The sequence below is a fragment of the Biomphalaria glabrata genome, chromosome 7 (assembly GCF_947242115.1).
Source record: "Biomphalaria glabrata chromosome 7, xgBioGlab47.1, whole genome shotgun sequence".
NCBI classification, from domain to species: Eukaryota; Metazoa; Mollusca; class Gastropoda; family Planorbidae; genus Biomphalaria; species Biomphalaria glabrata.
Genome location: NC_074717.1, coordinates 29,740,739 through 29,765,980, shown reverse-complemented (window position 1 = coordinate 29,765,980; position 25,242 = coordinate 29,740,739). Strand labels below are relative to the sequence as shown.

General features: G+C 32.3%; 1 protein-coding gene across 4 annotated transcripts in view; it reads left to right on the top strand.

Moving 5' to 3' along the window:
- The window catches only part of LOC106067234 (protein broad-minded-like), a 31,187-nt gene extending 6,879 nt beyond the window's left edge, over nucleotides 1-24,308 (top strand). For all 4 annotated transcript variants that reach the window (XM_056035767.1, XM_056035768.1, XM_056035765.1 and 1 more), the window contains exons 5-33: nucleotides 209-283; nucleotides 1,796-1,921; nucleotides 2,026-2,101; nucleotides 2,598-2,695; nucleotides 3,088-3,285; nucleotides 3,837-3,893; nucleotides 5,543-5,645; nucleotides 6,102-6,242; nucleotides 6,382-6,465; nucleotides 8,754-8,896; nucleotides 10,678-10,802; nucleotides 11,134-11,335; nucleotides 12,090-12,151; nucleotides 12,851-12,989; nucleotides 14,415-14,502; nucleotides 15,296-15,414; nucleotides 15,982-16,101; nucleotides 16,694-16,782; nucleotides 16,893-17,003; nucleotides 18,506-18,617; nucleotides 19,034-19,133; nucleotides 19,782-19,907; nucleotides 20,021-20,104; nucleotides 20,354-20,423; nucleotides 20,882-21,003; nucleotides 21,666-21,820; nucleotides 22,634-22,771; nucleotides 23,099-23,287; nucleotides 23,436-24,308. In XM_056035767.1, the coding sequence (XP_055891742.1) occupies nucleotides 209-283; nucleotides 1,796-1,921; nucleotides 2,026-2,101; nucleotides 2,598-2,695; nucleotides 3,088-3,285; nucleotides 3,837-3,893; nucleotides 5,543-5,645; nucleotides 6,102-6,242; nucleotides 6,382-6,465; nucleotides 8,754-8,896; nucleotides 10,678-10,802; nucleotides 11,134-11,335; nucleotides 12,090-12,151; nucleotides 12,851-12,989; nucleotides 14,415-14,502; nucleotides 15,296-15,414; nucleotides 15,982-16,101; nucleotides 16,694-16,782; nucleotides 16,893-17,003; nucleotides 18,506-18,617; nucleotides 19,034-19,133; nucleotides 19,782-19,907; nucleotides 20,021-20,104; nucleotides 20,354-20,423; nucleotides 20,882-21,003; nucleotides 21,666-21,820; nucleotides 22,634-22,771; nucleotides 23,099-23,287; nucleotides 23,436-23,549 (3,366 nt within the window). In that variant the 3' untranslated portion in view covers nucleotides 23,550-24,308. The remainder of the gene's footprint in view (nucleotides 1-208; nucleotides 284-1,795; nucleotides 1,922-2,025; nucleotides 2,102-2,597; nucleotides 2,696-3,087; nucleotides 3,286-3,836; nucleotides 3,894-5,542; nucleotides 5,646-6,101; nucleotides 6,243-6,381; nucleotides 6,466-8,753; nucleotides 8,897-10,677; nucleotides 10,803-11,133; nucleotides 11,336-12,089; nucleotides 12,152-12,850; nucleotides 12,990-14,414; nucleotides 14,503-15,295; nucleotides 15,415-15,981; nucleotides 16,102-16,693; nucleotides 16,783-16,892; nucleotides 17,004-18,505; nucleotides 18,618-19,033; nucleotides 19,134-19,781; nucleotides 19,908-20,020; nucleotides 20,105-20,353; nucleotides 20,424-20,881; nucleotides 21,004-21,665; nucleotides 21,821-22,633; nucleotides 22,772-23,098; nucleotides 23,288-23,435) is intronic.
- Nucleotides 24,309-25,242: the final 934 nt, after the last annotated feature.

Here is a 25,242-nt window from a genome sequence, read left to right as displayed (position 1 = left end):
TAATTGGATTCTTTTTTTTTTTTTTTTTTGTTAGTCTTCATTTGTGAATGTTAATTTATTGCTAAAGCGAAAAAAAAATGGCATTAGCTGGAATGCTTTTTTTTGTTTTTAATAAATTTTAGTTTCACTTAGACTCTGTTTCAAAGTTGTTGTTTTTTTTTTTTATCTTTTGTCCATAATTAAAGATATAAAAATTTGTTTTCTTCAGGGGAGTGTAATGCTGTTTAACCAAGACTATTTGAAAACCATTGCTGAAAATCTTTCCAAAACCAAAAACCCATCTGTAAGTTGTCTTTTTTTTTTTTTTTTGCTAATTGCGTAGCAACTTAAAAAAAATATCTGCATTGAAATGTTCATTTTTTCTCTAAATGAATATACATTTACAATGGGACTAAATGAACTTCTTTAGCATTATTAAAAGTGAAACTATTGGTCTTAACTTGCTAATGTTGATAATTAACTTTATCTTCAAAAATCTTAAAACATTGATTTTATTTTGCCAAGCTGACTTAGCTTCACTTTTTTTTCACAAAGTCAAATGTATTAGTTTTGGTGACCCATCAAAATAGCGCGAACAAAATAGTGCCGACAAAATAGCGCGAAATTTCCCGACAAAATAGCGCAGACTTATAATATATGATTTGTATAAAAGTACCGGATTATTGGTAATTAAATGTCCTGGGCATCATTTTTGTTGATGTCTCCATCTTTTTCAATATTAATATTTGCAGAGAACGAGAGTACTTTAAATTTTATATCATTCCCCTTTTTCACCTTTGATTAAAATGCATATATTGCCAATGTAGGGAAACAAGCCACTGATGGAATTTCTATGTGACATTTCCTACAATTTAACTTTGTGAAAGTTTGTGTGTGTATGAGTGTAAATTTGACAAGTATCTTTGCGTGTTTTCGAAGTACACTTTAATAATGTAAATAAATGCTTTATTTTGAAATTATTTGTTTTACCTTATTATGTTTTTTCCTTATTTATGTTTTAAGATATCTAAAGTGTTTCCTGCAAAATGACTAAAAAATTATAACTTTAAAACAAAAAAAATATTGGCTCTATTCATATTTTATGATATCTAAAGTATTTCTTTCAAAATGACTAAAATATATTATTTTCTGCACTATTTTGTCAGCGCTATCTTGTTTGCGCTATTTTCTCGGCGCTATTTTGTCTGCACTATTTTGTTCGCGCTATTTTGTCCACGCTATTTAGACGGGGTACCATAAGTTTTTTTAAATGGCATTCTTTTTTTTATTACATTGTCTTTGACATAAATTTCTTTGAAGCTGATGCTCATATTCTTTTTGACAGCCCCAGACTTGCTGATCTCCACCTCAACAGGTTTTAGAAACCACAAATTATCGACCTGTATGGTGACATATATGCACTACGCAAAACAGCAGGGTTTCTGTCCAGGGCTTTTGCATGAGAGGATTTGAACCTCTCAAGCCCTCACTCAAATAGAGTTTGATGTTGTTTGTAAAATGTTTGTAAAATGTTTTATATGTTTCGGATGTTCCTTCAGAGTTAATGATAGTTTACTTCCTAGTCCTAACCTCCCGCAGGACGATGGAGGATGGGAGTGGGCAGGGTTTGAACCCAGGACCATCGATAAATCCAAACAACAGTCCACACGACCAGGCAGCCATCCTTGATGATGATGCTCATAGCTTAGTTTCAAAAGAAAGTTCACTTACACAATAGAGTTTTAAATCGATGCTTCTCTATCATGTGAATATAATTATTTTCTCTGGGTGTTTTGTGGGATATTTTTTCATTTAGGTGAGAAAAGAAGCAATGCAAAAACTGAATCAGTTAATATCAGGCGAAATTGTGCACAACAAATACTGGGTGCAGCTCAGAAAAAATCTGTTGGACATACTTGCTGACCCAGATGAACAAATCTCAGTAAGTAGTTTGTGTTTTGAAGAATGCTCAATAATAATGATTTACTCTTTGCTAACCGAAAACTAAATTGTTTATTGACATGAATATTACCCTATATGTTTCAGGAGCTGAGTTTTAAGTTTATTGCCAAGTCATTTAGTCATGCCTCACACTATACAAGTCAGGTTTATGTTTTACTTGGTAAGTTATGACTAACAAGTTTAGTCTTTTTGGTCTTTTAAGTTTCCAAATGCTGACTGGACCCTTATTGCTTTGTATGAGTGTTAGGTTAGTCTCAAAACTAAATATCTGCTGCTCACAATAAGGTTTGTTTCGTAAAATGTTTCGGATGTTCCTTTAGAGTTGAAGATAATCTACTTCCTTGTCTGAACCTCACAGTGGGCAGGGTATTAACTTGGAACCATCGAGATGACTGAATGACAGTCCAGTGCCAATACTGCATGACCAGGCAGCTATACATCTCTTCTACTAAGATGACTAAGGACCAGGCAACCATTTCTGCTGCACAATGAATAGATTAGTTTACTAACAGCAATGTGTTAATATGATATTGTTACTTAATTTTATAGATGACCGATGCTTTATTGAATATGACTGACATGATGGTTTTCATATGTATATTTATAATAATCACTACAACTAAAAAGGGTCTTTCATTTGTTTTTTTATTCACCAGCTGATTTTTTAAACACTCAGTTTAAGTCAACTAGTATGAACTTTGTTAGCAAAGGGCTAGACTTCACTAATAAATTTACAGTCAAGCTCCTCAAGGCTGTAAGATTTTTTTTTTAAATGATTCCTCTTTTCATTATTTATTTTAATGTAATGCACTTAATATTTATTTCACAATTAAAAAATATACCAGTACTTTAAGTATCACAAAATATGTGATTTACATTAATAAAAATATATTTAATGAAGTACAGTAACTCAACCATCTAAAAAAAATTTATTGGTCTGTATATATATATATATATATATATATATATATATATATTTATTTATATATATTCTGCTAGCTTAAGATTAACAATTACAAAAATACAATTTCAATTTTGTATTTTAAAAAAATGAACTTTGAAGGCTGTAAATACTTTTGATGTTGACATAAATATTTATGTGTTGTAAACTTTCCTTTTTTAAAATTTTTAAACAAATCATTTCAGTTTCGTTTGATGGTTGAGTTCCAACAGGAAGCACCAAATTATTGGGTACGTTATCCCTTGACGTACATGGATGAAATTGTTCAGAGCACTCTTAACTTGATAACACTTCAACCAGCTCCATCACAACAGAGTAGATTAATGCCCTTGCATTTTGTTGCTGTCTTGGACCCAAAAGCTCTCTGGTTTACTAAATGGATGGTAATATTTTGTTTTGTTTCCTATGCAGATATTTTCATTTACTTACAATCATATTACTCAACTGAAAAGACATTATCTTTGAATATTCAAATTAAAGTATAATAGCAGCAGAATCCTGCCAGTTAGATTAGGGAGAGGTGGTACATGTTTGACTTCCGTGTTAGTAAAATTGTTTTGGAATTCTAAAGGTAAGTGATGAATCGGTGTAACAGAAATACTTCCCAGTTGTCCCTTGTGGAAGCCAGTAGCTATCCAGATTGAGCTGCATCTAAGCTTTTGTGTTTATCTGACTCTGTGGATCAGGCACTTAGCTTTGCATAAATACTCATTTCATTAAATTTTTTCCACTTGATTGTTATCAAAATACAAATTGGCATGGAATTATTCTTTTCTTTTTCTTTTCTTTTTTTTTTTTTTTTTTTACTATACATAAACACATTATTTCTACATATTCCTTATACAGACATATTTTTTGGGGGTATACTTTTTTTTCTGTTTTTGTCATCTGTTTCACTGTTTGATGTTTAATCTGTGCTTTGTTTTCATTCCAGCATGGCAATTACTGCAGAAGTGAATTGTTAAAACATTTGAAGCAATATAAAGTTATTGTAAGTTTTTCTTTGTTTTTTTTTTCATCGCCTTTAACTTTCATTCTAAGTTAGCTATTTTTATTTCAGAAGAAGATTTCTGAGATTCAACTTTGGAACAGAATGTCAATAGTGTTAAAATAACAAATTGCCTTTTTTTTTCCACCCACAAAATATATTTAAGGTTAAGATTATAATCTCATCGTTATAAATACTTTTTTTATGATTTCACATTTATATTTTTACTTTCAAACTGGATCTTAACCTTCACCTATCCTTAAGTCTGTTGGACAATTGGGGCACCACACAAGGTTTGTCGACCATCTTTCTCCATTCCTTTCTGTCTTTTGCCTTGGATAGAACTTCTTTCAATGGCACATCCCTCCATTTTTTTTATGTTGTCTTCCAATCATTTTCTCTGTCTACCTCTTCTTCTTTTTCCTGGTACTGTTCCCTGAAGGAAGGTCTTTGTGAGCCCTGAAGATCTTGTAATATGGCCAGTGAGTTTTAGCTTGCATTCGTTTACAGTAGTTAGCACGTCATTCTGGGGTCCCATTGCTGTACTATCCTAATCTAACCTCTTCATTTGTGATGTGGTCTTTAAATGAGATACCTGGGATCCTTCTGTAGCATCTTAATTCCATTGCTAAGATCCTCCACTCTAGCTCAGCAGTCAATGTCCAAGACATTCAAGCATATAAAACTTTGGCCATTACCAGGGAGAGCATTAGTCTGATTTGGATGTTGAAAGCTATGCCTTTATCATTCCATATTGTTTCGAGCTTTGCAAGTGCTGCTGTGGATTGTGCAATTCAGGCCAGTAAAACTACTGACAATCGTCAGCTTTTCAACTCCAATACTGATGCCCTTTTTAAAGCCTTGTTGGCTATTGGTCATAATTTGAGTTTTTGGCATTTATTAGCATATCGTATGCTGCGGAAATCTTGTGGAAGTGCGTTTATCATGGCTTTTCCTCCAACCTGTAGAAATTCACCAGGAATGTTGTCAACTCCAGTTGATTTCCCCTTTTTCAGGGTTTTCACTGCTGATGCTACTTCTGACCAAAGAATAGGTTATTCTTCGATGTTTGATACTGCCAGAACATTTATATTCTCTGGATCTCATGAGATTTTAAAGTTATACAACTCTGAATGATATTCCGTAAATCTTATCTTATCCTTTACCTCAGTTAAAAATCTATTGTTTTTGTCTTGTATTGACAAACTGGATATATATCTTTAAAAAAATATCTCTTAAGTATTTCATTTTCCTGATATTGATGCTTTCTTTCATTCCATTGCTAAATTGATTTTAAAACCTACATTTCATTAAAATGTACATTTGAATTTATGGTCATATTCATATTGTTACTATGATTACAGTGACATAATCTAACGAAACTGTTCTACTATTGTTTTTTTGTTATTTGTATAAAACGTAAAAGTAGTATATTTAAAATAGTCCATGCTGCAATGCAGGAGAAAAAGACTTATTCATATTTTGTTTTAATTTTTGAAGACTTTTTTTCATTTTGTATTACATTTAAGAATAAAACATGTTAATATCTTTCATTAGGAAAACTTCAAATATTTTATAAGAATCTTTAGATTTGTGTGTGAGTAGTGTCTAGCAAACTAAAAGCACTGTCATCTCATTGTTTACTATTTTAGGTGGAAACATCAGTCAAATATTGCATGGGATTTTCAAATACACATAGAGTCTCACATGAAAGTTTATCTCAGATTTCTGAAGAGTTCTCTAAAATATCAATTAGTAGGTGGATTTTTTTTTTATCAGCACACATCTTTTATCAAGTAGAATTTTCAGAATCCTGTTGGTTAATGATGTGTTTACCTAACACATTTCATTTTCAGACTTAACTTGACTGAACAATGACAAGATTTACTGCTGCAGGGCTGAGCAACTGTATAGAAAATACAATAAACATACATAAAGGAAATCCTGCTTGACCAAAGTTAAATCAAAGGCCTTTTGAATCACAAGGCCTTCATCAGCTGCTAATAAAAAAAAGTGGTCCAAATGTCCTTCATTTTACTTTGGTCCAGCAGGGTTTCCTGCACTTTAGTGTTTCATAAGTCTTTTTATGCTTGATGCCATTATACATTTAAAACAGTTGCGATTCTGATACATTTTTTAAATTCCTTGGGTCCTCAAGTAATGTTTCAGTTTTTGTGACTCTTAAGTTAATTGTATCTTATGTTTGACTAGAGGAAGAAGACAAGAGACTCTACTACACTGGGGCGGAGCTGGAGTACATCCTATTGATGCACTCCTTGCACTTCATTGGTTGTCTCTTGTTGTATGAAAAAGGGAGAGCACTGTTTCCAATCAAACTCAAAGATAGACAAGGTAACTCTATAGCGTGTCAACTTTCAAAGGATTTACCCTAGCATTCCTTTTATCTTTAAATTATAACAATTACTTAGTTTGAAAAAAGCAACAATCATAAAATATTTATGTAGGTCAACTTGTATATATTTGTTCACAGCTCCTGTGAGTGTTTTCCAGCTGCTAAAAGCTCTTGTTCCTCTAATCAGAGAGACAGGGGAGATTGCAACCAACAAAAAATCTAGTAAGTCTAATGTAATAAATGATACATTTTTTCATGCATAGACATTTCTACCAAAATAATGAATAATTTGAACATTTTAACTTTTTATACCAAATTTAAATTTGTAACGATGTCACATACAAAGCTCAGAAGATCGGAATAATGCATTTAGAGATTTAATATTATGATCTAATTATCTGACTATACCCTTTCTCAGTAGTAAAGTTGCCTTTACTGTCAAACTAAATGTAAAGTTCAAATGATTGAACAGAAGCTATTTTGTAATGGACTGAAAATGCGTTCACCTTTCTTAACAACTATTATATATTAGCACTGGCTGGTCTCTGCATTATCTTTAGAGATGGGTGGACTCCAGCTACTTAGAGCTGGGTTCAGTTTTAGCATTTATTAGAGCAGAGTTGACTTCTAAAGCTTTCAAATCATACATTAAAAAGGCTTGCCACTTACTTTAAGCAATGAATACATTATTTATATAACAGATTTTTTGCAGACACTGCACCCACCCTTATGAAACTGTAAACCATATCCTCTTTGAATGCCCCTTCCTAATCCACCTTAGGCAGACCCTACTTTCACTACAGCCCAACATAACCAACACCCTGTACGGCAGTGCTGAACAACTGAAGAAAACAGCACACTTTTTTTCCTTGGCACAGTCTGCAAAAGAGCTCACAGCTCAGCAGCAATAAAGCTGGCTAGAAGAAGAAGAAGAATATAACAGATTTCTTTAAGTCCTCATACCTTTTCATGTGGCAAAAGACATGTATTTTATTATTCTTTCAAATACTTTTCTAAAATAAATTAGGGTCACAATGTAATAGAGTATCCTTACAATGTGCTTAACACAAAACTACTAGAGATGCACTAAAGGTTTCCTTAAAAATGTCAAATGAACACCTCTATATAGAACAAATTAACTAATGTCAATCCCTTGGCATTGAACTTTCTAATTATCAAAAAAAAAAGTGGAGTAACTGAGACTTCTTTGTAATTGTCCTAAGAGTTGAGTCTAAGACTCTTGGAACTCTAGGCCTCGATCTGCCTGTCTAAACAAACTTCTGTCTGGGAAAGATTAAAGCAGATGTAAATTATTACATTCCTATTAACAATGACTCATATCCCAGGATGCTTGGATTAGAAGTGAGGCCTGAGGCTAAGCACACTAATGAAACTCCCCCATGTTCCTTCCATGTACCACATCAACCATGCAGGTGTCCACCATTAAAAGTGGCCCTTTGAGGAACGATGTGTTGATAGTTATAAGTTTGTTGGGGCTTTCTTCGATTCCTACTAGTGCAAAGGGGACTCTTTTTTTATTTCCCTAATAGCCTAATTGTCTCTTCTTATGACAGTTTTCATCTAAGTGCCATGGTGAGGCTGAACAGCATTGCCTGGGCAGTAACAGAGACAGAAATGACAGAAAAATTAATTAATTAAACTTAATGGACACCTATCTAATGTTGGTCTAGTCTACCCTTCACTATATATATTTAGCTTTTGCAGTTGAAACTCATGCTCTTCTTTGATTAGAAAGGAAAATCTTCAGCTTATAGTTTCTGCATTATCTGGATAAGATTCTCTATTAAATCAGAATGCCCTGAATGAGGTGAGCTAGCGTTACAACCTCCATCACAATTTGATTTTTTTTTAAATTTTACTAATGATAAAATGAGAAGAGAGGGTTAGTTGCCTAATAAAATTAGATTCATAGTGTCTGTGATGATTCCTAGATGTGTTGAAAAGAAACTAAACATTATTGTTCGACAATTCATTAGTATAAAGACATAAGGAGGAAACCTTTCCAATACAAGTTTTTTTATTTTGTAAGTTCTTTTTACCTGCATTAAAATTTTTCTGATTATTGGAATAGTGAAAAGGAATCTAGCTTGTCAGTTAACAATGTTTTTAAAAACTTATTCTTAAATTGATAGTTATGATATTTTATGTTGAATTTTTAAAATAAACAAGTTCAGATTGCTGGTTTGAGGAATTGGATTTCTTGCAAAAAATACAAACTTTGTTTCACCTTTGCCTATCCCGGATGTTGGACTGTTTGGGCACTATAAAAGATTTGTAAAGTGTCTTTCTCCATTCCTCTGTCTTTTGCCTTGGATAAAACCTCTTTCAATGGCAGGCCTCTCCATTCTTTTATGTTGTCTTCCCATCATTTCCCTGTCTGCACTGTTTTCATAGTAAAAATTCCATATGCTGAATCTGAAAGTTGACAGCTAAAGCTTTTTTTAACATAAATGCAGAGTTTTCTTCTGTTTTTTTTTCTATTGCTCTAGATGCCTACAGGATATCATCTCTGGTTACAGAGGTTCTCAAATCACTGTGTTCAACTGAAACCATCTGCTCTATTTGTTTTTGTAAGGATGAAATAATGCAAGAACTTCTCAGCCCTGTGGAACAGTATTTAGATGAGGCTCCAGTAAGAATTTTAAAAATTTAGTATATATTTCAATACATTATATTATAGCAACATGGGATAAAGTGAGACAAGCCTGCTACTTTTACCAACACTTTTCAATATCTTCCTTGAAAGGATAAAGGAAGATGCTCTTAAAGGTTAAGGTATTGTAAGCATTGGTGGGAGAAAAATTACCAAGTTGCATTTTGTGATTGACATATGTCAGGAACAGAGGAAGAGCTAGTTGACTTTGTGATTAACATATGGCAGGAACAGAGCTAGTTGACTTTGTGATGAGCATAGACATGACTTCCGCAGCATATGGCTTGCAAAAAAATGCTAAAAAGACACACAGTAAGACCAATAGCAAACAAGGCTTTACCATAGAGATCAGAATTGAATAAGTGTCAAAAGTTTTTAAAATGTTGTTAAAGGAAACAGATCTGAATTATTGACCAGAATTGCAATGACTACAGTAGCACTTTCAAATTAGGAAAGACAAAAACACAAAAATCAGATTATGGCCACATTCCTGTATACTATTAATCCTGGACTCTAGCCTCAGAAGATCATAGCCATTAGATGTTTTAGAAGGATTCTATGTGTCACATATAAAAACCAATCTGAATTCTGAAACAAGACCAGTATAAAAATACAAGCTAAAACTTATGGCCACAAGCTCACAAGATCCTCAAGGCTCACAAATATCTTTCTTCAGGGAACAGTACCAGGGAAAAAAAAGAGTTAGACAAAAGAAGAGATGGGAAGACATCAATGAATGAATGGGCTTGTCAATGAAAGAAATTCTAATCCTGACAAAAGACAGAGAGGATAAATAAATTATATAATAAAGTAAAATATAATTTAATATAATTTATAAAATAAATTATGGCTTTATATAGCGCTACTTTCATGCTTATAGCATGCTCACAGCGCTATGGTCCAATCTCATTTGTGGACCAGTCTGGGAGAAGTTTTTCTGTGCTGCCTTTAGGTGTTCAGTAATCACAACTCTGCTCGAGTCCGGTGTCGAACCTCGAGTCCCATTCATAGGTAGCTAAGCCAAGCATACTTGGCCTCTCAACCACTGTTCTCACCATTTGAGAGTTCACAGATCATGTGTGTATTGTTCTCTAAAACCTTCAAAACAGATTTTACTGACAAGTGAAGGGGATAAAAGCATATAAATGGCCCTTGACAAAAAGAACTGTAGGCAGTTAAAATTCATCCTTCTAGTAAGGCAATTGATCTAAAAGACTGGTGCTACAGTTTGTACCAAGCCTTCATGAGCTTAATTTGTAGAAGTATGAGTGGCATTATGATATCAACTATGTTTTTTCTCCAGTAGCTGAGTAGGTGCCATTTGTTCTGATTATAACAGCAAGGTTATGAGTAGGCCCATAATGCATTGGTAACCCATGATTCTTTATGAATGTAGTCTAGATAGGAACTATAGAGCTGACACTAGGTAGCTACAATAACACAGGGGTAAACAAGTGAGAATCAGTTCAAAGACAGCTGGTTCAATGACAATTCTTTCCCAAGGAATTGGTTCACCCAACAATTCCTTTACTGAAAAATGGTTCATGGATAACTCTTGGACTTGGTGAGCTAAGTGTTGATGAAACAGTCATCATTGAATCATTTGTATGGGGAATCAAATGTTGAATCAGTTGTCAGTGAATTGTTTGTTGAGATCCCATTTATCTTATCTAAAAATAATATTGGTACTCATCTATGTAAAAATGATCAACATCATTTAAACATGCACACATGTTTTCACACATTACCTTCCTGCATAGGATCAACTTCCAAGTGAGACTACTCTGCTTCATATTGCTGACATTCTCTGTGTCATAGCCACATCCACTAATGGCAGACGCCAACTTCTTTATGGGGAAGGAAAGGAACTACTTTCTGAAAACAAGTAAGACTACTGTTTTAATCTAAATGGTCAGCTATTCACTAATTTTGTATTTGTAAAATTTTTTATCACTGATTTTATGTTTACAAGAAATCATTTTTCTCTGTTATTGATTCAGACTACAACATTCATTTAATGTTATTGTGTTTTTAAGACTTAAAATTAATTTTCACTCTTAAGTTTATTTCTTCATTTTTGTTTACAATCCTGTTCAAACAGTTCAAAATTGTCTTTTTTTTTTGGCTCCTTTTTTTTGTATTAAACTTTAAAAAATTAATTGAATTATTAAAGTAATATTATTGTAATTGAATATGTTATATTTGTTCTCCCTTAGATCATCCTCTTCAGCTCACTTGATAGCAAAGTTTACAAGGAAAGCACTTCTCAATAAATTCTCTAACTCTTCATTGGCTCCTTCCAATGCCGTCACTGGAGCTTATCTTTATGTTTGTCGGCAGTTGTACAATACCTGTGAAGGCCTTTTTTTGTTATCACAGTATGAGCTACACAAGTGTATAGTGGATGTTTGGAATAGTGTAAGCAGATGGCTTTTGAATATTTTTGACATTTCATTTTAACTTTATTATCAACTTAATTTTTCTTTTAACTTTTTGCTAAATTTTCACTTATGATAATTTTTGTATCACTTCTACTCTGTAGTAGTATTGGTTGGTCATTGAGCTGGCCACATGACACCCTCCTTAACCATGGGCCACAGAAACAGATGACCTTTACATCATCTGCCCCATAGATTGCAAGGTCTGAAAGGGGAACCTTACTTTACTTTACTCTGTAGTAGCTACATAAAGCTGAATAGTTTGGTGGGGTTTTTTTTTAATCTTATCCGCCTTCTGTCTCACAGCCTCTTATCATGTGGCCTTACCATCTGGATTTATTTTTAACAATGCTTAGCAATTTGCCATTAAGGCTGATTACAAAAAAGAATTCTTATTTACAGAGCATTTCATAGAAATGTTTAGAAATTTCAATTTTATTTCATGATACTTTAACAGTAAAGTATGAATTTCTCCTTGATTGTAAGGGTTAGAATTCAAATGGACTTAAGTTCACCTGTTTCCATGGCTGATGGTTTAAAGCAATAGTACTTGGGCTGCTTAGCCAATTTGTGCCTACTCATAAAATGTTGAATACTTAACAAGAGCCAGTTCAATATTTAAGTAAAATTTCTGGTTTTTATCCAAAATAATCTTCTGCCATGAAACCAAGTGCTTTACCATTGAAGCCAGTATACATCTTATTGAAGCTTCATTTATTGTCTGATTCTAACAGTTACAGAAGGAGAAACAAAACACAGCTAGTTCCTTTGGGAAACTTGATAAAGAGACCTACATGTAAGTGTTCAAGTGTGTCCATTTTGTAGATATGATCAAGTTAATGAAGTAACCACTTTGTTAGTTGGTCAGACTTGGTCTGCTAGTGTCTCTAGCCTTACACATTTCACTGGAGAACCACCCACTAATTTTTTTTTTTCTAAATTATAAGTAATAGGATTCAAATAATTTTTGTAAACAAACAAATAGAAAAAATAATGAAAATGGATTTACAGATTTATAGAATTTCTTTGATAACTTTGATTAAATAAGTAATTGTATTTATCAGTTGTTTTTTTAATCTCACATTGCTCATTTCAAACTGAAAGATTCACTTAGGGAATATTCGATTACATAACACCAAAATACAAGTTTAGAAAAGATTACACATTGAACGTTCGATTATATAACGCCAGAAATCAAGTTAAAAAAAGATTACACTTTGAATATATGATGAAAAAAAATAGATTGATTAATTTCTTATACAGCATAACATATTTAGATTAAATATTTAAGTGTGCATTCACAACTCCTAAACAATCTACAGATTTACTTGCATACTTAATGCTAATATTTTGATTGTGATTATGAAACACTATTACAAAACTTTACTCATTCAGATTTCTTCCCTTTATCTTGAACTACTATTTTTTATGTTCATTAAAAAATGCCTTACTGTATGATCTATCAAGTCTAAAGTCTGTACAACTCTCCTGACAGGGATTTATGGAGCGCAACTTTACAAGACAACTTGCTGAACTTTGCCAGCACAGCTAAAGGGATATTACTCTTACATCAGACTGGAGCTTTTAATGAATGTGTTCGTTATATGTATTCAAGATATGAGAAAAAATTGCAAGTAGGTTAATTTTTAATATTAGTATATGTGTCCCCTGTTTTAAACCTCCTCAACTCGAGAAAATGTATAGAAACTAGAACAGATGCAAAAGAGAGGCATATGACTTATAACAAACAAATACTCACATTTGACTACAGTAACAGTATGAATAAAATCACTAAATTTAGACACATTCAGGAAAGACCAAAAAGTTAAGTAGCAATATTACATAAAACACTAAACCATAATTTACAAATACAAAAACATTACCTAATAAAAATACAAAAACACAAATATAAAGGCACCTTTGTTATTCTTTTGTGTTAAGACAAATTCATAAAAGTGATCCTTCTTCCTTAGTGCCATTAGAGCATGAAATGGGTTGCCTGAATCAGCCAGGAAAACCAACTAAGCCAAGTTTGAGTCTCTAATTAACATGAATTACTTGATTAGCACAAGAATATGCATACCATTAAGAACCTAATTATCTTCTCTTTTGAAGTAACATCTGTAATTTCTAAAATAAGAAGAGCAAAAATTTTAATTTATATTACTGTTTTCAAATAAAACTTCTGCATTCATATTTTACCTTATAGCACATAGCACCTACTTCTTGTGTTGGAATGGTTTATAAAGATGTTGTGTATACATCTTGTGTTGGAATGGTTTATAAAGATATTATGTATACAACTTGTGTTGGAATGGTTTATAAAGATATTGTGTATACATCTTGTGTTGGAATGGTTTATAAAGATATTATGTATACAACTTGTGTTGGAATGGTTTATAAAGATATTGTGTATACATCTTGTGTTGGAATGGTTTATAAAGATATTGTGTATACATCTTGTGTTGAAATGGTTTATAAAGATATTGTGTATACATCTTGTGTTGGAATGGTTTATAAAGATGTTGTGTATACATCTTGTGTTGGAATGGTTTATAAAAGTTTGTGTATACATCTTGTGTTGGAATGGTTTATAAAGATGTTGTGTATACATCTTGTGTTGGAATGGTTTATAAAGATGTTGTGTATACATCTTGTGTTGGAATGGTTTATAAAGATGTTGTGTATACATCTTGTGTTGGAATGGTTTATAAAGATGTTGTGTATACATCTTGTGTTGGAATGGTTTATAAAGATGTTGTGTATACATCTTGTGTTGGAATGGTTTATAAAGATGTTGTGTATACTTCTTATGTTGGAATGGTTTATAAAGATATTGTGTATACATCTTGTGTTGGAATGGTTTATAAAAGTTTGTGTATACATCTTGTGTTGGAATGGTTTATAAAGATGTTGTGTATACTTCTTATGTTGGAATGGTTTATAAAGATATTGTGTATACATCTTGTGTTGGAATGGTTTATAAAGATGTTGTGTACACATCTTGTGTTGGAATGGTTTATAAAGATGTTGTGTATACTTCTTGTCTATTTGTTTAGGTGAGTAAGTGTGAAAAGTTTGGCTATGGTGTAATGGTGACTCAAGTAGCTGCCACAGCAGCAGGCATTCAAGCTTTACAGAGCACAGGTTAGATTATTGGCAGTTTAAAATTTCCCATCACATGATACAATCTAACTTTATTAATTCGGAATTTAAATTACCTGCTTTTTGCCTGCTCATTATGTCAGAAATCTCTTTTCTCAGACTAAAATCTAGGTTTTAAGAAGTTCCTACAAAAGCTCAATGTAAACAAAAAAGGATTTTATAAATTAAGTTGCAAAAAATAAGTAGGACTTTATTTTTAAAACATTTGATGAACCATTAAAATAAGAATACAACTTTTATTTTTTTTATTAGAAAGTAAATTTTATGAATGTAAATATCAAGCAAAAAATGTTACATAAAAAATAAATACATATATAATTGTTAAATTAATAATTTTCTTATCATTTCTAACAATTCTTATAATTCTTATAAATTAATGAACCAGCCCAACCGTTATACGTATATATATGATAGCAATCTTATTTACAATAATATTACTAAATAATTATAACATGTTACAAAGAAATGATTTAAAATTCTTAAAAATTAAATTTTCTGTTGGAAGTGGTATGTATTAAGTGATTTTTTTTCTACACATAATCAACATTTTTAGAATGCCTGTTTTTTTTAAGTTAAACTCTTGTTTTTGTGACTAGATCAAAATCACAACTCAGATTTACTGACATTACCTGAAGAAGTTACCATTTTTGTATTATTAGTGTTTCTACCACTGTCTATGATATCTTTCAAATCATAATTTTTATCAATGTACCTATATCTTCTAATTTTATCATTTCCACTATGATCCATAGTGTCCATTCTGTTCTTACTTCAGGTTATATCAAGGCTCTGTTGGTGGAACTTTGGTCATCTCTAGAATGTGGACCTCAGGATGTCCCTGTGTTTACACCAAAGTCTTGGCCTATTGATCCAGTGGATAGGAGCTCACAGAAGGTGTATTCTGATAATTTAAAAAATACTTTGTTTATTAATTTTACTTATGCAAGGCTCTATTCCTAACAAATATATATTTGATATATTGGAGTAGAAAAAAATGTAAGAAAAATAATTAAATGCTTTGCCTGAAAATCATAACTTAAGTTGTATTTATTTCCTAGTATGTCATCCTAGAAACTTTTCCTTCTATTTCCCACAAATAAACACACTTTACCAAAATGTGTTTCCAGGACCCTGATAGCTAAGACATGAAGTACTACTTGGTCTAGTGTAACACTGGTTATTTTTAATACTTCCTGGTCTAGTGTATCATTGTTACATTAAGTTTTTCCTGGCCTGTTATAAGACTGGTTACATTAAGTGCTTCATGGTCTAGTGTAACATTGTTTGCATTAAGTATTCAAGAGAATGTGTTTGTGAAATAAAAAATGAAATATACAATATATTTAATTTATATATTTGTTTTGTTGTCTTATTGAAAGACGCATGATTTTATGTTCCATAATTTGAAAGAAACATTTAGCTGTTTAGATCTTAGTGTAACCAGGTTTGATTTTGTTTCAGCATTTTGTCAGGTTGGTCAACATTCTCTCTGCATTTCCAGCTGTATATGAACTATTGAAAGGGGAACCACTGCCATCTAAAGAAGTGTATAGTTTGAGAGAGATTCCAGAGTCCATAATGGTGAGATCTATTTATATTGCAATTAAATACTATCAAAGATGACACTACTTTAAAAAATATGTAATATTTTGTTTATTTAGTTCATGTGTAGGCTATTTTTTGCTTCAATTTCCAGAGTTGTAATATTTATTTTCATCACATAATCTTTTGATGATATTAGAAAAAAATATAGAAAGTTAATACACATATGTTAATCTGGCTGTTTTTGTTAATTTGAAATTTATATTTTGCTAATTAATTAGCTTAATAGCTTAGCCTAAGACAGCCACTCATCCATTATAATGCAACTCCATTGTCCTTGATTCATTTATTTTACTTAAAATTTAATGAAAGAAGTTTGTTTTGTTTGTTTTCCATGTTTTGGATATTCCATCAGAATAGAAGATTTTTACAACCCAGCCCAAACCTCCTGCAGCGGATGAGGGAAGCCAGGGAGCCATCTAGAGCTCATACCACATGACCAGACCACCATCCTTTGCTTTTCCAAGTGTAGATTAGTTTAATTAAACTAGAGCTTGTCAGAACCTTTTATTTATAGCATGTAAGTAGGCAGTGATTCATATGCTTATTTCTAATTATTATTATGTTTCAGGCTTTGATAGATAGACTGATTATTGTAGATTCATCAGCCAAAATTCACTCTTTGTTCAACTATGAACAGTCTCACACGTTTGGGTTGAGGTAAAACATTAGTTCAAATAATTGTTTAAACTCTGTGGCAGGCAAATACTCCATGGCATGTTGGAACTTTGATTTTGATTTGTACTTATGTATAAATGTTGTCTGACCAGATTGCTGTCTGTCATGGTATCCTGCCTAGACACATTTCTTCTCATAGAGTCACAGTACAAGTTTCAAGAGTTTTTACTTCAGGAACAAGAAATGAATAGAGTAGAAGAAAGGTATCTGTTAACATTCATCATTGATTTTTTTTTAAAATCTTTATAATTGTATTTTATGACAGGAGAAGTTAATAGGAAGTACAGTTAATGTTTCAACTGTAGAGGTCTACTCAATGTTTCAACTGTAGAGGTCTACTCAATGTTTCAACTGTAGAGGTCTACTCAATGTTTCAACTGTAGAGGTCTACTCAATGTTTCAACTGTAGAGGTCTACTCAATGTTTCAACTGTAGAGGTCTACTCAATGTTTCAACTGTAGAGGTCTACTCAATGTTTCAACTGTAGAGGTCTACTCAATGTTTCAACTGTAGAGGTCTACTCAATGTTTCAATTGTAGAGGTCTACTCAATGTTTCAACTGTAGAGGTCTACTCAATGTTTCAATTGTAGAGGTCTACTCAATGTTTCAATTGTAGAGGTCTACTCAATGTTTCAACTGTAGAGGTCTATTCAATGTTTCAATTGTAGAGGTCTACTCAATGTTTCAATTGTAGAGGTCTACTCAATGTTTCAACTGTAGAGGTCTATTCAATGTTTCAATTGTAGAGGTCTACTCAATGTTTCAACTGTAGAGGTCTACTCAATGTTTCAACTGTAGAGGTCTATTCAATGTTTCAATTGTAGAGGTCTACTCAATGTTTCAACTGTAGAGGTCTATTCAATGTTTCAATTGTAGAGGTCTACTCAATGTTTCAATTGTAGAGGTCTACTCAATGTTTCAATTGTAGAGATCTACTCAATGTTTCAACTGTAGAGGTCTACTCAATGTTTCAACTGTAGAGGTCTACTCAATGTTTCAGTTGTAGAGGTCTACTCAATGTTTCAGTTGTAGAGGTCTACTCAATGTTTCAACTGTAGAGGTCTACTCAATGTTTCAACTGTAGAGGTCTACTCAATGTTTCAGTTGTAGAGGTCTACTCATTGTTTCAGTTGTAGAGGTCTACTCAATGTTTCAACTGTAGAGGTCTACTCAATGTTTTAACTGTAGAGGTCTACTCAATGTTTCAACTGTAGAGGTCTACTCAATGTTTTAACTGTAGGGGTCTACTCAATGTTTTAACTGTAGAGGTCTACTCAATGTTTCAGTTGTAGAGGTCTACTCAATGTTTCAATTGTAGAGGTCTACTCAATGTTTCAACTGTACAGGTCTACTCAATGTTTCAATTGTAGAGGTCTACTCAATGTTTCAATTGTAGAGGTCTACTCAATGTTTCAACTGTACAGGTCTACTCAATGTTTCAATTGTAGAAGTCTACTCAATGTTTTAATTGTAGAGGTCTACTCAATGTTTCAATTGTAGAGGTCTACTCAATGTTTCAACTGTACAGGTCTACTCAATGTTTCAATTGTACAAGTCTACTCAATGTTTCAATTGTAGAGGTCTACTCAATGTTTCAATTGTAGAGGTCTACTCAATGTTTCAACTGTACAGGTCTACTCAATGTTTCAATTGTAGAGGTCTACTCAATGTTTTTTTGATGTGTTTGATTTGAACTATTTTCAGTGACTTCATCATAGTTGATGTACTATCACTTGAAAGAAACTACATATTAGTGAAAACCTTTTTGATTGGTGGACCTTCAGAAAGAACATTACCACTAAGGTCTTTAGAAAATGTAAGACATTTAAATCCTTTTTTTTTTCTTCTTTTTTTTTTTTGTAAATTGAATCTTAAGATTATTTATATAGTCTAATAGAAGTCAATGTTTCAACATGTTTTTAAAAAATCAATACTTATTAATAAAAATGAATAAATAAATATACCAATAAACTCTATTTTCTATACTGGTAGACTAATCAAGTCACTTGGTGCAAAAAGAGTCAAGAATGCTTTTGTTAATAATTATGTACAATCTGAACTCATAAAAAATTATTTTTTTTTAAGCTTGGCCTAGAATTACCCAATGTAATTAAAATACAAATCCAAACTAATTAAATATTTTATAAACTTTGAAAAAAAGAAAATCTCAATTTCAGCCTTCTTCACCAACATCCATCTTATGGACATACACATTTACTGTTTAAATTACAGGACAGAACAGAGATTGTAAAGCCTCCAGCACTATTTTCTTCTTACCCCATCCCCAAAGAGTATCAACCAAATATTGCTGGAAGAGCTGCAGGAAGACAAGGTCAGATTTTATCTAATTTATTATTTATTTTACAGATTTATTTTGCAATGATCTAGTTTATAATAAATACCTAGACTTACCTTTTGATTGATCACTGAGGACATGGCACCTACCTCTAGGTTCAAACCTTGAAATCTAGACAAGGACAAGCGCATTCATTGTTGTACTTTGCTCATTAGTTTGTCATTTTTCTACCAGTTACTTTGAAAGCAAATTTTTAAAATCAAGTCTATATGAATTGTGATGCATACAATACATTGCTTTTTATTTGGGTTGAAATTAGGGATGGATGGCTGCCTAATCATGTGATATGCACTTTTGTGACTATGACTGTTGTGTTGAGTTGTCCTGTGTTTAAGCTCTTACATCCCTCAACATTGGAAACTTTGTAAAGCAAGACATCTTTCAGCTTTTTTTTTTACAGTCTTCACTTTTTTCTGGTCTTAATTGTAGATCCCATGCTAATGATTGGTTGCATAGAAATCTTTTTTTAAAAAAAGTACTTGACTAATGTGGTTTTTCTAATAATTTCATCCTAAAAATTGGAGAGTCATAAATTATTTCAATAGATCCCTAAATTATGTGTATCTTATATATGATCTTGATTGATAGTAAATGAATTTTGTGTAAATAATGTATTTATTTCAGACAATGAGCTCAGTAAATTTCTGAGTTCTCCAAAAGCAGACAAAAAACCTAAAGTCTGGCTGGATAAATGTCGAGATTTATTTGTCAAAACTTTAGTTGCTGGGTCTGAACATTCTAAAGGAAACAGTAAGTAAATAAAACGGAAGTTAACAAATCTAAACAATCTAAAAAAAATAAAGTCAGTTAAATATCATCACCTGGTGACTTACTAGTTGATTTTTCAAAAACTATTTTTACAGCACTGGTTCATGTTATGGAACAGGTGGTTGATTGTCAAAGCCATATGCAAGAAGAAGCTGTTTTTCATTTGTTTGATTTCACTGGTAATTCTACTATCTATATTAAACTGCAGATACTGTAATTTAACTTCATACAGTAATTTTTTGCTGATTTTGAAAAAAGTTTAAACTATTTTCAACAAAACTATTCCAGTATATATTGTCATATCAGTTTGTTGAGATAGTCTAGATGTTTTTTTCTTGTTTTTTTTTTTTGTGTCTTCTGATAAAAAGTAAATTGACTGGGTGTAGTTCTACACTCCTGATTGAATATCTTCTGCTCTCATTATTCAGGTACTGAAAGTGCAATAAAAAACTACAAGCTGTCTCCCTTACAAACTTTAGGCATTAAAGTGGCTATCAGGTAATTGACATCACTAGAAGGGGAAGCACCCAATGTATATTGCTTAAGCTAATTTAGATTATTGTGTGGTTCACTTGTAAATGTAATCATTCAAAAGACACACATTGAAGTGATCAAGTACAAATAAAAAAACAACTAAGAAAGCTTTTGTTCTGACCCACATAGATTGGTGCGGTGCAGAACTATCAAATGTTATGCTTTTTGTTATATGTACACAGATTTAGTTCAAGGCATAAGTTTCAGTTCACCAAAGTATCTTTACCAAAAAAAAGAAACAAAATAGCTCATTGGTATTAGCACATATTTTCTAGAGATGAAATTTTCTTCTCCCTCACTCAGACTACAGAGGACTGTGATTTCAATCACTCGACTATCTACATGCAAAGAACATTATTTACAATGCTTTTCTAATTTCACATTACATTTTTTTTTCAATAATCTAAAACTTCTTTTCTTAGATATGGAATCCACTTAAAGGTGATCAGCGCCAGTTCAGAGTCAACAGAAAACTTGACCAGGTTAATGAAGTTGACGGGATGTTTCTTGAAACAACAGATGAAGTCTTTGAAATCATCTCTACGTATCCTTCAAGTTTTAATAGATCTCCATTATGTAGCATTGAATGCATTATTTGACAAAGAGAGAAAATCTATTCAAATAAGAAGAGCGTTCAAAGATCATGCTCTTAACTCATTTATTCCCATGCTCAAAATGAGTAATTGATCCAGAGTGCATTGAGAAACAGGGGTGTGGTGGTTGAGTGGTTAAGCGATTGGCTTCCGAGTGGTCCTGGGATTGAATCTCAGTTAAGACTGTGATTTTAAATTTCAGGATTTTTAAGGCACCCTTGAGTCCACCCAACTCTAATGGGTACCTGACTTAAGTTGGGGAAAAGTAAAGGCAGTTGGTAGTTGTGCTGGCCACATGACACCCTGCTTGTTAACCGTTGGCCAAAGAAACAGATGACCTAAACATCATCTGCCCTATACACCACATGGACTGAAAGGGGAACTTGACATTTACTTATAATGTGATAGCATTTCAACTAGTTATCTAACCTAATATAAGCTATTTAGTCAAAGTGTTCTTATGAGTCACCTGACATTCACCCATTTATATCATATTTATACTGTGCATTTCAAATGGAAACTTTTTGTTGCCAACAAGTTCTAAAACATTGGTGTGTTCCATTTTAATGGTCTAAAGCAGAACCAAGGTTTGACATCTTTAACTTTGTGCAAGGTTTCCTAGAAGGAACCTACCCTGGATTTGATTGGTTTACAGCAACAATATTTCTCATGTACAATGGGAACACAGAGAAGGCTTGGCACTTTTTACACCATTTGTCTGCCCTTGGCACTTCTGGTTACATTTGGATGGCCAGGCTCCATGCTGCTGTAAGTTTACTTTTTAACTCTGTTGTTCTTCTTGCTTGCTCGTTTTTTAATGAATTTTCACTCAAATTTCCATAAATTTAAGGAGAAATCAGGAAAACCTGATCATGTCAAAATGAATAAGCTTGGAGGAACTGACCCATCAAGGTGACTGCAAACTGAAGCAAATGAAAGCCAAATATTTTTAACAATAAGACCAGCAATAAAAAAAATACTTTAAAAAAAAAACAAAGCTTATCTTAGGAACATTTGGATAGACACAGGCCCACAGGCCAAACCTCAAGACATACAAAAGCAAATCACCAGCATTTTAAGTGAACTTTCTGTTGTGTAGACAACTATTCCTATTATCACACACCAGCATATCATGCTGAGATGGGCAAAAACTAAAAGCAGGCATATCAGTGAATGACAGGCAATTAAAGAAATTCACAGAAGGAAATTAACAATTATGCACCTTGTAGTGCTCGATTGACTTCAGTTTTAGATCTAGTTGGCTTTGTGTCTAACAGACTGAAATATACTCACTAGCTGGTACTGTGGAAAACTTCACCATTGTCTCTTTAAAAGCATAAGGATTGAAACAAATTTGTATATTGTAGTTGTGGCCAGTTTAAAATGTCATTCACTATCTTTGACCCTCCAGTCATAGCTAAGTTATACAATAATTAATAATAAAATGACTTAATGATAATTATTATCTTATTTTATTCCAATATTTTATATGTTCAATGATCTACTTTATATCCTTTAAACCTTAAGATACTGATTACAATTACAAGGTCATAGTTCATTAGTCTTGATCATTATTTTCAGCTTCTCCCCAATAATATTTTGTCCAGTGGGATGTCCCCTTTGTTCTCCAGCACTGCCCACAATATTGAGTTGTTACTTCAGACAGAGCTGCCTCTTGTTGTCTCAGCCTTTAAAATGTCTGGATATACACCCTCTCAGGTGAGTCTAATGGGATAACATACACTAGAAGACTAGGTCTTTAGTAATATGAAGACATAACTATAAGACTATGCCCTTAGTAATCTGAATACATAGCTATAAGAATATGCCTTTAGTAATCTGAATACATAGCTATAAGACTATGCCTTTAGTAATCTGAATACATAGCTATAAGACTATGCCTTTTTAAAAAGTTTGAATGCTATCCCTTATCCATGCTGCTGACATTTCAAGCTTAACATTATCTTAGGTCCCAATCCAATCAGTGCAAACTCTGTTATGTCACATTTTACATATTATAATGAACTAATGTCATTTTGTATGCAGATCTGCATGCACTGGCTAACTCAGTGTTTCTGGAACTACCTGGACTGGTTGGATATCATGCACTATGTGGTCATCTGTGTGGTACTGGGTGTGGATTACCAAATTTACCTGTGTGTGGCCATCCTAAAACATTTACAGGAAAATATACTGTCACACATGCAAGATCAAGACTTGGTCATTTTTCTAATGGTAAGGAAATGTAGTCTTTTTTCTTATGGTGAACCTATGTAGACATAAGAATAGAGGTACTTCACTTTTGTTTATTCTTTTGACATATTATTTTACATAGATTCATTGATATTGATTGGTTGTTGTTGTTTCTTTTTCATTCTTATAGGAGGAACCAATAAAAAATTTCCATCCTATTGATGAGATCAAATACATGAAGCAGCTTGAAAAGAAATATAGGAAAATTGTTTTGCCAGATATGATGAATATCAGTAAACCATAACAAGACCAGACTGAACTTATCAATGCTACAAACTACTGATGACAAAAACATTGAAGTACAATGTTAACATTTTTTCTAATGTACCATTTTTTGTTGTTGTACAATTTGTGTCAAAATTTCTCTTGTAAAATTTCCACATGTTCAAATGAATTTAATGAATTGTTCCAAATGATTTTTTTTTTGATGTACACTTGAATGCCAGGCAGCATATGATCAAATAATTGTTTTTCTTGTTAAAATTTTGTACAAGTTTTTATTTAAAAATCTGTGGTACCTCACTTAATGCTTTGTTGATGACTCCGTCCCATATTTACTGTGTCTTTATTGAAAGTCTATTATTTAATTTATCTTTATTATCTAAGTTTATTTAAATTGTATTTTCAAGAAGTGTTTCTACAACAATTAATTAAGAAAATAAAACAAAAAGCATCTACTGAGAAAATCCATCATACTTAACAAATAATCAACAAGTCTCTGGATAATGTTCTTGTTTGAGAAAAATCAAGTTTGGCAATTTCAATCTGATTAGGAAGGGGTGGCGGATGGGTTACTGTACAGTATAGTAATTGATGTTGATTCACTTCAATAATTATTAAGTTAGCTATTTTTTGTGTAACATTTTTGGACAACTAAAAATCATCAATGAAGAGTTTTTTTAACTTTATGTTGTCCGATTTTCAATTTCTACCAGTTTTTGTTGTATTAATTCTAAAATCTCTTTGTTCAAGTTATTAAATAAAATCACTTCTTTGTACAATGTTTTCATTTGTTTTGGTTATTCTCTTCTTTACAATCCCTTAATACAGTAAGATCCATACATTTCTAAGCTAATTATATCTGTTTGATTTGAATCATGTTTATTTGTAATTATGAATATTGTTACGACTTTGTCAGGTCGCCGATATCCTTCTGGTTGCAGAAGCACAATCCACTACGAACAGTCAATAATCCAAGTAATCGAAATAATTTCACAGTCCTCCTAATCAAAATGTACATACAACTATTCACAAAACCGATTAAGAAAAACAATCCTCCGTTGAAAAATCCACAATCATAACTCCAGTTACTTTTTACCTCAACACACTCGCTCAGGTCAGTTTCGCCTCCAAAACATGAACAAAATTTAAAAAGTTCTCACGTGGGGAAAAATGGTCAGTCGGGGAGAGGAGAACAAGTTTACAACAATTTGTTATTTCTGTATTAAATGAATAAAATAGATGAAACCTGTTTATGGTAAGTACCATAACAAGTAAAAATTAGTTGCTAACAAATAAACTGGTTTTGGAAATCAAGCAGCTTTAAATGAGCATACACAACACCAGGTAACCGGATATTCAGATTTAAAATTCAGACTAAAGGTGGATTGGCTTAGTAAACACAATATAACATGAGAAAAATCTTAGGGTTCAATAACAGGCCTTAAAATTTGAAAAAAAAAAAAAAAAGCAACTTAAATATCTTCTTATGACACCTCTAAATAGAAGGGGAAGAATTAAGTAAAAAAACAAATTGTATCACATGTGAATGCTGCATTCTACATCATATTGTCAATGGCTGTCAATGCACTTCCTCAGCCTTTATATTATGGAGCAATGCTATCAACTAAGGAAAGCCTTTGAAATGCTTTGTTCCATAAGGTTTTCCATCATTGACAAGAAGAACTACAAAGTTTGATTGAATATTAAAAACTTGA